The 15,000-nt window shown below is 34.3% G+C and overlaps 1 protein-coding gene across 1 annotated transcript in view; it reads right to left on the reverse strand.

Annotated features, from left to right (window-relative positions):
* The window catches only part of LOC135219217 (cell adhesion molecule Dscam2-like), a 275,739-nt gene that overhangs the window by 49,225 nt on the left and 211,514 nt on the right, over nt 1–15,000 (reverse strand). The window contains 3 exon segments of the mRNA XM_064255786.1: nt 7,226–7,345; nt 13,284–13,568; nt 14,875–15,000. The exon segment at nt 14,875–15,000 is cut by the window's right edge and continues 36 nt beyond it. Of these exon segments, the coding sequence (XP_064111856.1) occupies nt 7,226–7,345; nt 13,284–13,568; nt 14,875–15,000 (531 nt within the window).

The raw sequence follows: 15,000 nt of genomic DNA on the forward strand, positions 1-15,000 counted from the left end.
AGAGAGAGAGAGAGGTTAATTCTGTCAAAGGAATGTCCATAATAAGTTACAGAGAGAGAGAGAGAGAGAGAGAGAGAGAGAGAGAGAGAGAGAGAGAGAGAGAGAGAGAGGAGGTTAATTCTGTTAAAGTAAAGTCCATAAAAAGTTATGGAGAGAGAGAGAGAGAGGGAGAAAGAGAGGTTAATTCTGTCAAAGGAAAGTCCATAAAGAGTTATGGAGAGAGAGAGAGAGAGACCTTACCTTACAGACTTACATCTTGTTCGGGTTGCCCAGGTCCCTCAGTGTGAGGCACCTCTAATTGGTCTACCAGAGAGTTGATAGTACATCTTCCGGTATATTTTGCATCTTCCAATCTTGGATGGTCTGGGATGCAGTTTAGATATTTGTCGAGCTTATTCTTAAACACATCTACGCTCACTCCTGATATATTCCTCAGATGAGCTGGCAAACGCATTGATAGACGCTGCATTATCGATGCTGGTGTAGTGGATTAATGTCCTGTGTGCTTTCCTTATTTTTCCTGGTATAGTTTTGGGCACTATTAATCTACCTCTGCTTGCTCTTTCTGATATTTTTAGTTCCATGATATTTTCTGCTATTCCTTCTATCTGTTTCCATGCCTGAATTATCATGTAGCGTTCTCTTCTCCTTCTAGACTATATAATTTTAAGAATTGTAGTCTTTCCCAGTAGTCTAGGTCCTTAACTTCTTCTATTCTAGCTGTAAAAGGACCTTTGTACACTCTCTATTGTGCAATATCCTTTTGATAGTGTGGGTACCATATCATATTGCAATATTCAAGTGGACTACGAACATATGTTTTATAAAGCATAATCATGTGTTCAGCTTTTCTTGTTTTGAAGTGCCGTAACAACATTCCCATTTTTGCTTTACATTTTGCCAACAGAGTTGCTATTTGATCATTGCATAACATGTTCCTATTCATCATCACACCAAGGTCTTTAACTGCTTCCTTATTTGTGATGGTCTCATTATTAGGTCCCTTATATGCATATAGCTTTCTTTCTCTGTCTCCATAATTTATTGATTCAAATTTATCAGAGTTAAATACCATCCTATTTACCTCTGCCCAATCATATACTTTGTTAAGGTCTCTTTGTAGAGCGTTTCCTATCTTCATCACAAGTAATTTCTCTACTTATTCTTGTGTCATCTGCGAAACTACTCACTACCGAATCCTTCACATTATTGTCTATGTCTTCAATCATAATAACAAACAGTATTGCAGCTAACACCGTACCTTGCGGCACACCCGGATATTACCTTGACTTCATCCGATTTCTCGTCGTTTGCAATAACTATCTGTTTTCTGTTGTGTAAAAATTCTTTTAACCATCTTCCTAAATTTATCCACGATATTGTGTTTTCTAATTTTCTTCGCTAATATATTATGGTCTACTTTATCAAAAGCTTTTGCAAAGTCTAAATAAACCACATCTGTTTCATTTCCGCTTTTCATATTTTTGAATATGTTCTCACGGTGGACTAAACAGTTGGGTTTGTGTACTTTTCCGGGTACGAAACCATGTTTGTCCTTAAACAAATTATTTTTTATTAAATGTTTCATAATATTTTTCTTCATTACCCTTTCATACACTTTCATAATATGTGATGTTAGACTCCACAGGCCTATAATTACTTGCCTCTAGTCTTGATCCACTTTTGAAAGTAGGGGTAAATATATGCTAATTTGTTGCTCATCATAAATCTTTGACTGTATCTACACTTTGTCTTAATAATATTGCAAGTGGCTTTGCGATAGAATGAACTACTTTCTTGAACAAAACAAAATAGCAGGAATTCCATCAGGGCCTGCAGCAGCTCCATTTTTAATTTCAAATAATAGCCTGCACAATATCAGCTTCATTAATATCTATGTCAGCTAAATATTCACTATTTTCATCCCTTACTTCTATATCATTATCTTCATTATCTATTCTAGGGGTGAATTCTCTCCTTATATCGTTCTGCCAGTATGTTGCAAATTTAACCTTTTTTCATTCGTTAATCTCCCTTCAATTCTCAGAGGGCCTATTTCTATTCTTCTTTTATTCATCTTCTTCGCATATGAGTATAATAGCTTGGGGTTTTGCTTGATATTTAATAGGGTTTTTTTCTTCCAAGTCCCGTTTTTCATTTTCTTTTGATTGTATAATCTTTTGTTCTGCATTTTCTATCTTACTTTTTAGTTCTATAAAAAAAAACTTTCCATGCATTTTTTTCTTTTGTACAAGACCTTTTTTCCACTTTCTGATTTTCTGGAACAAGATCCTTCTGTCTCTGGTATGCATGAATGATGTTTTACTTTTCTTCTTGGTATATATTTTTCCACTATTTCTCAATATTTTATATAATATCTCCGTATTTACCCTTATGTCATCACTTACGAAAATGTTATCCCAATCTTTGTTTAATTCTTCATTAATTTCTGATCATTTTATATTTTTACTGTAGAAGTTTTGTATTTTCCATATCCTTCCCACTTTTTCATTTCTTGCTTATCTCTATTTTCACTTGCTTTGGAATGAACTGTTAATTCTATGGCATTATGGTCTGAAATATTCGCATTATAAACTATTATTTCTTTAACATAATTCATCTCGTTCACAAATACTAGGTCTAAAGTATTTTTCCTTTCTTGTTGGCAGGTGATTTATTTGTTGAATGTTTGTATTCTAGTAGCATATCTAATAGCTTTTCGAATTGCCTCTTATCTTCTGCACTACTATTACTCTCATTTTTTATATGTATAAGTACAACCACAATCTCCTATTCGTTCTTTCCATTCTACGAAAGGAAAGTTGAAGTCACAGATAGGAGAATAGTCCAGTCCTTGTGATTTCTACATATATCATCCAATTTTTCAATTATTAAGTCAACTCTTTAGTATTAGGAGGTCATATATTACTATGTTCATCAATTTTTCAGATTCAAATTCTACGCTATTAGTTCACATTCTGAGTTACTATATTTCTCATATATTTTTTCCTTGTTTTTTGTCTTTCCCATATATTGCGGTTTTCCCCCTTGATCCTATTTTTCTATCTGATCTATAAGTTTGGAACCCTTTATTTGATCATCATTCCCAGTCTCTTGGGAATACCAGGTTTCACTTATATTCATTTTATATCTATTTTCTTTCATTTTGGGTTAGTTCTTCTAAGTACTCTATTTTTCTTTTTGAGTTACTCGTAACTAAAACCCTCCTGCGCATTCATCATATGATGGTTTGCGTGTTTTCTCTTCATTTAATACTGGTAGTAATAAGGATTTTCCCATGTCTCTTTCCTGTTCTGGTATGTTGTTCTATTTTCATTTCCAGAAATTCTGACATTAAAAAAATCCAACTTTTCCATAATATTTTATCTTCCTTCATCATAATTATTCATTTTGTGTCTGAATCTGCAATTTTCTCCGTTTCTGCAATATCCTCTTGCATAATAAATACAGTTATTATCTCTTGAGTAGAATTTCGGAGCTGATGCTTTGAAATTTTTTGCTGACACCTCTGCATATCTCATTGGTGGTTTGCTTTTCTCTTTTACCTGATATTCTTGATTTTCTCTCTTTATTTGTTTCTTTCTTATTTTGGATTTTTTATATTACTTGGTTGGTTATTTATTTGATTATGATTCATGGCTACAGGGTGCATATATTTGCATTTTTTGTCGAACTTACATCCTTTTCCTTCTTTTAGGTTTTTACATATTTTTTTGGATTGCAGATCTCTGCAATCATCCCCATATCCATCTAAGTATGCACATCTACCATATATTTCATAGTTTTGACATATCTTAGGATGTTTGTAGTAACATCTTTCTCCAAATCTGCAATTCCCTCTTTTCAAAAGGTTGCAGATTTTGTCTTTCTTGTCTATTTTTTTCCTCTTTCCGTCATTGTATAGATCTTGGGTAGAGCCTCTTCGGGATTTGCTTTTCTGTTGTCATCTGTAATTTATTTCTTCGTAGTAATGCTGCTTTATTGCCTCATATGTAGTATCAATGAGTATCTCTGCATCCATACTTTTATCTTGTTCTTTGTTTTCCTTATTTTTTTTTCTGTCATTTCATGTTTACTTCTCTTCCGTTTTCCTCTTCTTCTTTTTCTTCTTCTTCTTCCTCTCCTCTTCTTCTTCATCCTCAACTATTTGTACATTCAATCTTGATTTAATAACATTGTCTATCCATGATAGACATGTTGAACAAAAAAATTCTTGTATTCTTCTTTTCTCAAATCTTGTATTACCTCAGCACACTGTGGATGGGTCGGAATGGTTGCAGTGCAGCACATTTTCTGATTAGGTTTTGTGGATTGACTATGCTATACCAAACCTTACACAGTTTTTTGCATGCTTTTGGCATCTTTTTCCTAATGCATCAATTAGGATATTCACACGATTCACCTTATCATTTTCTTTGTCGGAATATGTTGGTTTATGTATATTTTCTTTATGAGTCTCTTGACCACTTGGATTTTATTTGGAACTTCTTCAATTATTTTCAAGATGTTTTCATTAGATTTGTTCCAGTTTGAAGGATTATATCCTTCTAATATATCTATGAATGCTTTAGTATCTTTTGGTTAGGACTGTTGCTGATTTCATAGATGAGAAATGCCAGTTCCCTTCCTGCTACCTCATCGTATGCGAATCTGCTAGACACGCCAAATTACGCCACCTCTTCCCGCAGTTGGAACTTACTGCCATCTTGTTCTGATTTATAGTATTACACTTGATAAACTAACTTAGAAGACGCTTATCCTACTATTTTCACACTAATCTTATCACCGATAGTTCACGAACACTTCTAGATATTTCTCAAATTCTAGTCGTATGTTAAACTTGTGATATCTGTTGATTAATCTGACTTCACGCGGGTACGACTCACCAAGCAAGATGAGAGGTTAACTTCTGTCAAAGGAAAGTCCAGTATAAAAAGTTTATATATATATATATATATATATATATATATATATATATATATATATATATATATATATATGTATATATAGAGAGAGAGAGAGAGAGAGAGAGAGATGAGAGAGAGAGAGAGAGAGAGGAAATTAATTCTGTCAAAAGAAAGTACAGTAAAAAGTTATAGAGAGACAGAGAGAGAGAGAGAGAGAGAGAGAGAGAGAGAGAGAGAGAGAGAGAGAGAGAGAGAGGGGTTATTTCTGTCAAACAAAAGTCCATGAAAAGTTACAGAGAGAGAGAGAGAGAGAGAGAGAGAGAGAGAGAGAGAGAGAGAGAGAGAGAGAAAGGTAATTCTGTCAAAGGAAAGTCTAAAACAGTTATGGAGAGAGAGAGAGAGAGAGAGAGAGAGAGAGAGAGAGAGAGAGGTTAATTCTGTCAAAGGAAAGTCCATAAAAAGTTATGGAGAGAGAGAGAGAGAGAGAGAGAGAGAGAGAGAGAGAGAGAGAGAGAGAGAGGTTAATTCTGTCAAAGGAAAGTCTATAACAAGTTATGGAGAGAGAGAGAGAGAGGAGAGAGAGAGAGAGAGAAAGAGAGAGAGAGAGAGAGAGGTTAATTCTGTCAAAGGAAAGTCCATAAAAAGTAGAGAGAGAGCGAGAGAGAGAGAAGAGGTTAATTGTGTCAAACTAAAGTCCATAAAAAGTTATGGGAGAGAGAGAGAGAGAGAGAGAGAGAGAGAGAGAGAGAGAGAGAGAGAGGTTAATTCTGTTAAAGGAAAGTCCAGTAAAAAGTTATAGAGAGCGAGAGAGAAAGAGAGCGAGAGAGGGAGAGAGAGCGAGAGAGAGAGAGAGAGAGAGGTTGATTCTGTTGAAGGAAAGTCCAGTAATGGAGAGAGAGAGAGAGAGAGAGAGAGAGAGAGAGAGAGAGAGAGAGAGAGAGAATAACTTTTACCAGTATGATTGAATAGTTAAAGACAGTTGTGTTGGTAGTCCATCCTGACAAATACATATGATTTGTTCACTATTTGAACGCGTCGACTAATGGCGTGTTATATGTTTCAACAATAGTTTTCATTTATACAGGTTTAGGATTTTGGTGACAGTCAATTTTTTCAATTTTAGCCGTTCCGGTAGGTATATATTTTGCTTTGAAATAAAATGAACAACGTGTGAGTGTCTGTGTGTAAAAATATACGTACATAACATACATACATACTATATATATATATATATATATATATATATATATATATATATATATATATATATATATATATATATATATATATATATATATATAGATATATATATATATATATATATATATATATATATATCTCGGTATATTGATTTCATTAAGGGTGTAAGATACAGCAGTGGTTTTTAATAAATGGATGCAAATATATTGATAATGCCATAATACATTTCTGTATTTTGACCTAAGTATATATAAGTATATATATCCAATAAAAATCATTAGTCTATTATGTACGTTGTACTACTGCATTCCCTCTATCGTGCAATAATTGTATTGTACCCGTTGGGTAACAAGGCCAAATATGCTGATAGAATGATTTCGTACATAATTACATGTACTCCAGTCCCTCACTATCACTCTACTATACATCATTTAGTCATTTTTTTAATGTTCAAAGTTGCCAAAGCTGTTGTGACTGCAAGTGAACGTGCTTTTCAAAGGGCTTTCAACCACTACCTTGCACTAGGCAGAGAAAGAAGTACATTTGCATTCTTTAATAAAATATAAGAATAGAACATACACTAGTACGAATATTCACGTCACAAATACAATGATCAAAAGTCAACATCATCAGTCCTAACGTAAACCATATTGCACACATGCATGTATATGAAAGTACAAACTATTTTGTTATTCCTTCATTTAAACCTGAGCAACAACAAACGAGACTTACAGATCAAGCATAAGATATTACAAGCTATGCAAGCATGACTCAACACATCTCTCTGCATTCAATTTAGTTTGCAATTCCTAACATTATAGACATTAAACTAAGGAACCCGTGTAACGAGGCTATAATATTAAGAATTAAACGACTCAGTGGTGTTAAAAATATTTATGTACACGATTAAAAAAATGACAAGGAGAGACTTTCGGATACTGCTCCGTATCCTTCTTCAGGGCTGAAGAGGGACATCCAGCAGTATTCGAAAGTCTGTCCTTGTCATTTGTAACCCTGTACATAAATATATTTTAAACACCAATGTGGCGTTTAATTCTCATCACAGATATTGCTGGAGATCCTTCCGGTCCACTTACCTCTTATCCGTCGCCAGCTGACCTTGGGCGTTGGGAAGCCTTGGGCGTGGCAAGGTATGTGCACAGAGCCGCCCAAGATGACAGAGGAATCCCTAGGGGCCTCTACCCACGAAGGTGGCACTGTGGAAGTCGACGAAGGGAAACACAAGGTTTATGAGAAATGCGCGTCTTAGAGTGACGAGTTCTATTTCATCTACGTTAGTTGTGAAGATATAAGTTACATTTATACTAATAATTATAGTTATATTAGAATGATTCGTATCACCTAAGCTAGGTATGTTATAGCTAGTTATAATTATCAATACTGGAAGTAGATGAAATAAACCTTGTGGGAGGTAGAGTTAAAGTAAGTGTCAGTTAAAATACCATTTGTATTATATAAGTATCGCGTGAGAGGAGAGAGAGAGAAAGTTAATGCGCATGTGCTTAAGACCACTTGAAAAGTTAAGGAGCACTTTGTAATGCACAGCACCTCAAAAGTGTATAGAGCACGCTAAAATATGTATTATCACTCCAATATAATCAGGTTATACTTTGCGATATAGGGCACTAGAAAAGAATGAAGACATATTTTGGGGAAAATATAATTTTAAATGATCTTAGTTACAAATCGTTGTATGAATGTGACACCTTCAGCATGATAGGGCGTTCATGTTTCATGTATAATTCTTAAGAAAAAAAAAAGATTTGGAAAGAAGCACATTAAGAATATGCAATGGGGATACATGTTAGATGCACACGGGTATATTTTGCGATATGTATCACTTGAAAAGGTGTGTTAATTTCAGCCATAATTTGATGTAAAAAATGTCTAAAAGACGATGAAAATAATAAATCAACAATTTGATGCGCATGACCTCGTTTACTGAGGAAAGAAAATAAAAAAAATGTTATCTGTCTTAGAAAGTTTCTTGCAAACTTTCAGGCATAACATTCAATGATTTCATAAGAGACTAATGTAACTTACTTATAATAATAATAATAATAATAATATAATAATAAATAATAATAAAATAATAATAATAATATATATAATAATAGTATAACTTTTAATAGCTATTCTGGTTTTAATATATGTCCCTTGGATGGAATATACTATTTTGTGATATGACCAGTTCATTTCAACTTTCGCTTTCTATTGTGAAAATTCCGTTAAAAATGAAAACTGTTATCAATATAAAATTGATACCTATCTTGAGTATATCATCTTGTAACGCATTCATCATTCGTATTACTATCATTATGCTATTATATTATTCCTTTATTTATTAGTTAGTCTTATTATCTGTACATTAATCTAATCTTTAGTTATAATTATCATTATTACTGTTTTTGTTGCGATCAACCACAGTAAAACGATGGAATATTCCAACAAAGATAAATCTTAAATGTTACTTTGATTTTTATGTTATTTGTTACATATATGCCTTGATCTTATTATTTACATATTCAGTATCTTACGTATAATTGTAATTATTATTCTCACCATTGTTAATTATTCCGCTAGTCACATTGTAGCGAAATGAAAGAAGTTCCACCAGAGGTAATTACTAACTAGAATCCCGGCCTTAAAAAGGTTCTGTATCTGTTACTCCACATTTCTTTGTATCTTTTTATATATATAAGACTGAAATCTCTCATAAGCAATTACGACATAACTGCTATCATGTAGAGTTTCCTATTATTTAATCTTGATGGGACGGGGCTGCAATCTGGACATTTATCTCCATGGTTGATATTAGATACACGGTTGCTAATTTCCCGAAAATTGAGTTTGAATTACTTTTGGCGAAAATGAGTTTGCTTTTTTGGGGTGAGTTTGCTTTTTTGGGGGAGAGGTATGTGCAGCATATTTACAGATAAAGAATTAATTTTCTTTATGGATAATTTTGTATAATTGCAGGCGAACAGCTGTGTCCTGTTGTTTGAAGACACGAATCATTATTTTTTTCTGGTATGACAAACTTCGTGTAAAGACAGATAACGACGACCGTATCATATTATTTTTCACAAAAAGATTCATCTCTTTTTTTCTTTTTTTAGTTACCGCTAATTTACAGGTAATATAAACTCCATTACTTTTCACGGTAAGAATCCCTCTTGCTTTTCTCAGACAAACTCCATGTGTTTAAAGGTAATGAAATGTCACTTTCCTGAATGAAAAACTAGTGTTCGCAAACTTTCTTATACTCGTGCTGTTGTCACTTAATGAAAACCCTAGAAAAAATATGTAACTCACTAAAACAGTTAACGAAGGAACACGTCATATGAGAATGCATCATTTGGTCAGTCGGGTAGTCATTTATTAATGAGGTTCTCATACAAGTGGGACTCGACCAAGCGCCATCGCCCATCTGGCGATGTCCAAAACAGGCGATGAAACGAACCGCCTCCAGGAGTTGAGGGGAAATGACAAATTCCCTTGGACCACGAGGGCGTCGCAAAGGGAAATAAAAAAAAGCCGCGAAAAGAAATAAATGGGAGGTATTGGTGTGGAAAGGGGGAAACCAATAAGGTGCCGGCACTCCCGAATTTTTCATTCATGGTCCGCACGTTTCGATTCCGTTCCGACCAATTATTGGGCTCTATTTTCGGACCTCATACAATCAGATGAAGCGGCGAAATGAATGTGACTGACAATGAAGTTCGTAGAGGTTACCACGAGTAACTATTAGAAGAATTAAGATTGGGAATTTTAATTTCCGTCGTCGATTGTGTAACAGATAAGGAGATTAATTAAATACTTATAAAGATTCCGAGTGATCTTATACTAGGATTTCATCTGATGGCACTGTTATAATTGCTTCTGCTCTTGTTATTAATATCTCATTAAATAATGTCGCTGCTACTCTTGTAATAATGAGCATTCTCTATCTTTTCTCTTCATCTCAGGCCATATTAAAACATAACCTTTATTCCGTGCATATAGTCAATAAGCACACATGAAAACAAATTTAATTCAGAGCGTTGAAATCACGTACTCCAAGTATTAATAATTACAATAACTACTTAACTTCCTAATGAGTTTAAATTTGCTGTTTTTATATCACACAGGAAAAGCTAGTCTTAAGAAGAATGTGTGTAGTATGGCAATAATTGACATTAACGATTTATATAATTATAAGACGCCTCTTATCAATTATTATTATATCATTATATATTATTATTATTATTATTATTATTATTATTATTATTATTATTATTATTATTATTATTATTATTGACTTGACGATAGTCATGTCAGCATTTAACTTGACTTAGTCATGACCAACAAAAACACTGGTCAGTATCCTACACTTATAATGAGAGAAGATAAGTTTATGTTTTGATCACCTTAAAAAAGCTTAATTTGCCCAGAATAAATTGATATTGCTCCGATATTATCATCCAAGTTACCCCAAGTTTGGAGGCGCCTACTCGGAGGGATAAAACGGATAAAATAAGCATTTCATCTTAAGAAGGAATTCAAATTTCTTTACTATTCATGTGTCTGAAAAAAACTAGAAGCACCAATAATAATAATAATAATAAAATAATAATAATAATAATAATAATAATAATAATAATAATAATAATAATAATAATAATAATAATAATAATAATAATAATAATAATAATGCAATTACAACTAGATTTTACTTATATGAAAAATTCAGTATTAACAATTTTCAGTTCTGTAACATGTAACGTATGGGAAAAATACAGGACAAATGATGACAATAAAAAATTTATTTAAAAGATAATCATAATTTTCACTTCTACAACATAAATTCATTTCCATGAATGTGAAATGATAATGCAAATAATCTCATTTCAGACAATGCTCACATCACTATATAACCTTTGATGGATTAAATTCCAAAATTCACTACATCGCAGTTGGATCATTTAATATTAAACCTGGATTACCTAAAACTAAGGCAGTATTTACGAAATTTTATTTTCAACTGTTCTAAAATAAAAACTGGGGAAGAATATATCTAACTTTTACATATCTCTAAAACAGAAGGGTATTTACAATGCTAATATGTAGGAGTCTACCATCAGTGTATTTAATGAAATGTCGAATCTCAATGGACCAGAATGCTTTACTCTATCTTTTTTTTTTTTTGTCTTTCATGGAATTCACAGAAAAAAAAGGTTTTCGAATTAAATGATGCTTCGGACTTGGGAGTTTAAATGTATGTGGTTAGTGACAAAACATGTATATATATCTGCTGGGGTTTCCAATAACCTACTTAAAAATAAAAAGGTTTCAGAATTTGTCATTCATGTTATTTCTACCATAATAAATGGCCGTTCCACTAATCCTTTACACATGCTGTTGCCATGCACTCTTTTTTAAATTATATTTTTATTACATTAACAAATGATGAGCTCGTTCACACTAAACACGAAACTTCCTCTATTCCGGTTACATTTTTGACAAATGATTAATGCCTAAAATTTAAGCAAAAGAACCATATACATATTTAATGGATTTATAAACACCTACAAGACATAGTATTTACTCTGCATAATATTTCAGCTGTCAATTCAGTTTGCAATGAAAATGCAGATGGCTTATTATTATCCTGTTGTTAAAACGACTTTCATCTTCATATCAAAACCAAATAAGAAATAATAGGTCGTTGGAAACCCCTTTCCGATAATCCGATGACTTTAGTAGAGTAAGAATGTCAAAAAACTAAAAAAATTAAAATACTACAAATATATAATATATACAATATTCTAATCAATCATTAGATGCTCGTTTATGAGTAAAACAAGAAATAAGGAGTCGAAAGATGAAAAATTGTATCGAGGTAAAACATTCAAAAACATGCTGTAAAACCCATGCAATAAAATTTCATAAACGAGTAAAGAAGGGAAAAAAAGCAAAAGAAATATTACCTGGCAATGTGACGCCCCACGTCTCAAAAATCTGACTTTCAAAATAAATCATGTGGTGATATTTTCATCTTGTTAAAAATAGGAAAGGCTAGGAGCCTCTGTTTCTCCTCTAAAAGGAATATAGTATATATATAAATATATATATATAAAACGTGAGAACCAAAGGTCTGACACTAGTAAAGACTTGATTTGCTCTGTGATCTGGAAATAATCTAAAATCCAAAGATATTTCACAGTTTATTTTCTTTATTTTTTTTTTACCAAATCCTGCTGGAGGTCATTCCTCACAGAGATCTTTTCTTTGAAAAATAAAAAAAAAGTGTCTCAGACAAAACCAAAATAAAAGCATTTTCATAATTCCTTTAAAAATATGAACAATGAAGACTGATTTTTGGCACAAAAGAAAACGGATATACTGATGACAATCTTCCAGTATAAGGATCTCTAAACCATCTCTGTTGTAGCATGTATAAAACAAATGATCACTTGGTCAATGCATCATGAGATCTGAGTGTTGAAATGAAAGTCTTTGATGTACACTAGAATCTCTCTTTGTATCGACACTGACTGTATTTGGGTGTAGGCTACCTTCCTCTCCAGGAGCAGCACTTACCTTTGATCACTAGGGTCTCAGAATGGGATGCCACGCGGGCGGCGTTTGTGGCCTGGCAGGTATAGTTTCCGCTGTGGTGGGCCTGTGCCTTCGTCAGGAGGATCATGCTGGACAGCTGGTCCAGAGGGCGCACGCCAACGCCTGCTGGCGGGTCTTGGGAGAGCGGCAACCCATCCCTCAGCCACGTCAGGGTGAGGGGAAGGTCTCCACTCCTGACGGAGCAGATGGCTTGCACCCTCTCTCCTTCGTTAAACTCTCCGAAGCCAGCAAGGATTATTGTGGGAGGAACTACACACGATGAATGGGGGAGGTTTTGTTTGTTTTTTGGTGTTTGGTTTTTTTTAAGGAGGGGGTTGAGTGAGGCGGAGGAGGAGGAGGAGGAGGAGGAGGATGAGAAGAAGTCGTCAGTCAGAGAATCCGCAAACACACACACGTCACCAATTAGGACCAGCGTCGTCCCCCGACATCAGGCAGGAGGAAGAGAATGGCAAAGAAACTGAGATCAAAGGGGAAAAAATATCTACGGATAAGAAATGCAGAATGGAAGTTTACCATTGACGTGGAGCAGAGCCGTGTGGTGCACACTGGCCGCGTCGTTGGTCGCCGTGCAGGTGTAGTTGCCGGCGTGCACGGGCGTCAGGTGGTTAATTGCCAAGACGCTCGTGTACTGGTCGAACTGCCGTACCTGCACGCCTCCCACGCTCTCCGCGGGCACGCCGTCTTTCATCCAGACGATCTGCAGGGGCGTGTCGCCCCCGTTGACGCTGCACTGCGTCGACACTCTTTCACCGAGTGTCAGGTCGGCGCGGAAATTGAACGTGCTCAACTTGGGCGGAACTGTGATGGGAAAACTTTGACCCTCTCGCACAAAACCAGCACATTTAACACAACAAAAACATTTGTACCACTTTTCTTAAAAAAAAATAAACTATAAAACTAAACACACTCTTGAAAAAACGGAGCGCAAAACTCAAAACTATCTTTTTAAAAAATAATGTGGAACTTTTGAAAATCTGGTGACATTTCGTGAAGACTGAAAATGGGACTTAGTGAGAGGACTAAAATACTTTCACATATTGATCGATGACAAAATATCTAAAAAGGCTTCTTAGAAAAATTAGCTTGCCCAAAAAATTAAATAAATAAATAACAGGTAGCCCACTAATTGATGAACATTTCATAATTTCTTTTAGATATATAATGCAATTCTAAACAGCGTACAAATTGCTATATAGTGCTATACAGTTTGCAGTCATTCTGATTATTTGTACGGCATACTTAAAATGCGCAGTCATCATGTACTTTGTTTCTTTTTATCCAAGAGAAAAATTGATCATTTGGGACGGGGGAATAATTTTTAATGCAATAAAATATATCTTAATGCTACTGCAACATACACACACTTCAAATATTTCTCATATTTAACGAGAAGAGAATAAGAAACTTACAAGTGATCATGAAATACTTCAAATACTTCTGATTTACATTATTCACCTACACATTCTGTACAAGGGACTTTAAATCACATTCTGAAATGCATTTAATTTTTACAAGAGTCATTTGCCCTTTCATAAAAGGATGTCTCTAGAGAAAATATTCTTAATATTACAGGTTCAATCAAAATTTCTATTCGAAATATGAACAATTATTCTAATATTATTCCCCAGAGGACCTTGCAACAGGAATTATAAAGATGTTATTTGCTCCCACTGACCTTACATCATCGGTCAGATTACCTTAGTTATTCTAATTATCTTTATAATTAGAATAACTAAGGCCACTTCCGCAGAATAAATGAGATCAGTGAAAGTAACACTAGAACATTTTGAAAAATGATGCATGGACACTGGGAGTTCTAAAATCTAAAATAATCGTCACTGGGGAATTAGTGTCTAAGGAGGATGCAAGTTCCTTTGGAAACAGAAGCTTAGTTTAAGAGATTAATGATGGTCAAAACTTTTATACGGTATTGGTACTATGTTGTACTGTCTTATGAATTGATTGTGCAACTGATTGTGTATGAATTGCAACAACGGGAAAAGTTGGGTGAAATTCAGGGTTCAAAATCTAAGGTTCAAATTTGTCAAAAGAAGATTTACAGCCCTGAGTCTAGTCGCAGATAAGTAAACCCAAAGCCACTTACCCAACACTTGAACCGTGGCGGTGGAGGAATGGGTGCGCTTCTGCTTGTCCATGGCAGTACACGTGTACTCGCCGCTGTCAGCAGCCTTCTCCACGTGGCGGACAACCAACGTTCCGTTCTCGAAAA

This window comes from Macrobrachium nipponense, chromosome 1, assembly GCF_015104395.2.
Source record: "Macrobrachium nipponense isolate FS-2020 chromosome 1, ASM1510439v2, whole genome shotgun sequence".
Lineage (NCBI taxonomy): Eukaryota > Metazoa > Arthropoda > Malacostraca > Decapoda > Palaemonidae > Macrobrachium > Macrobrachium nipponense.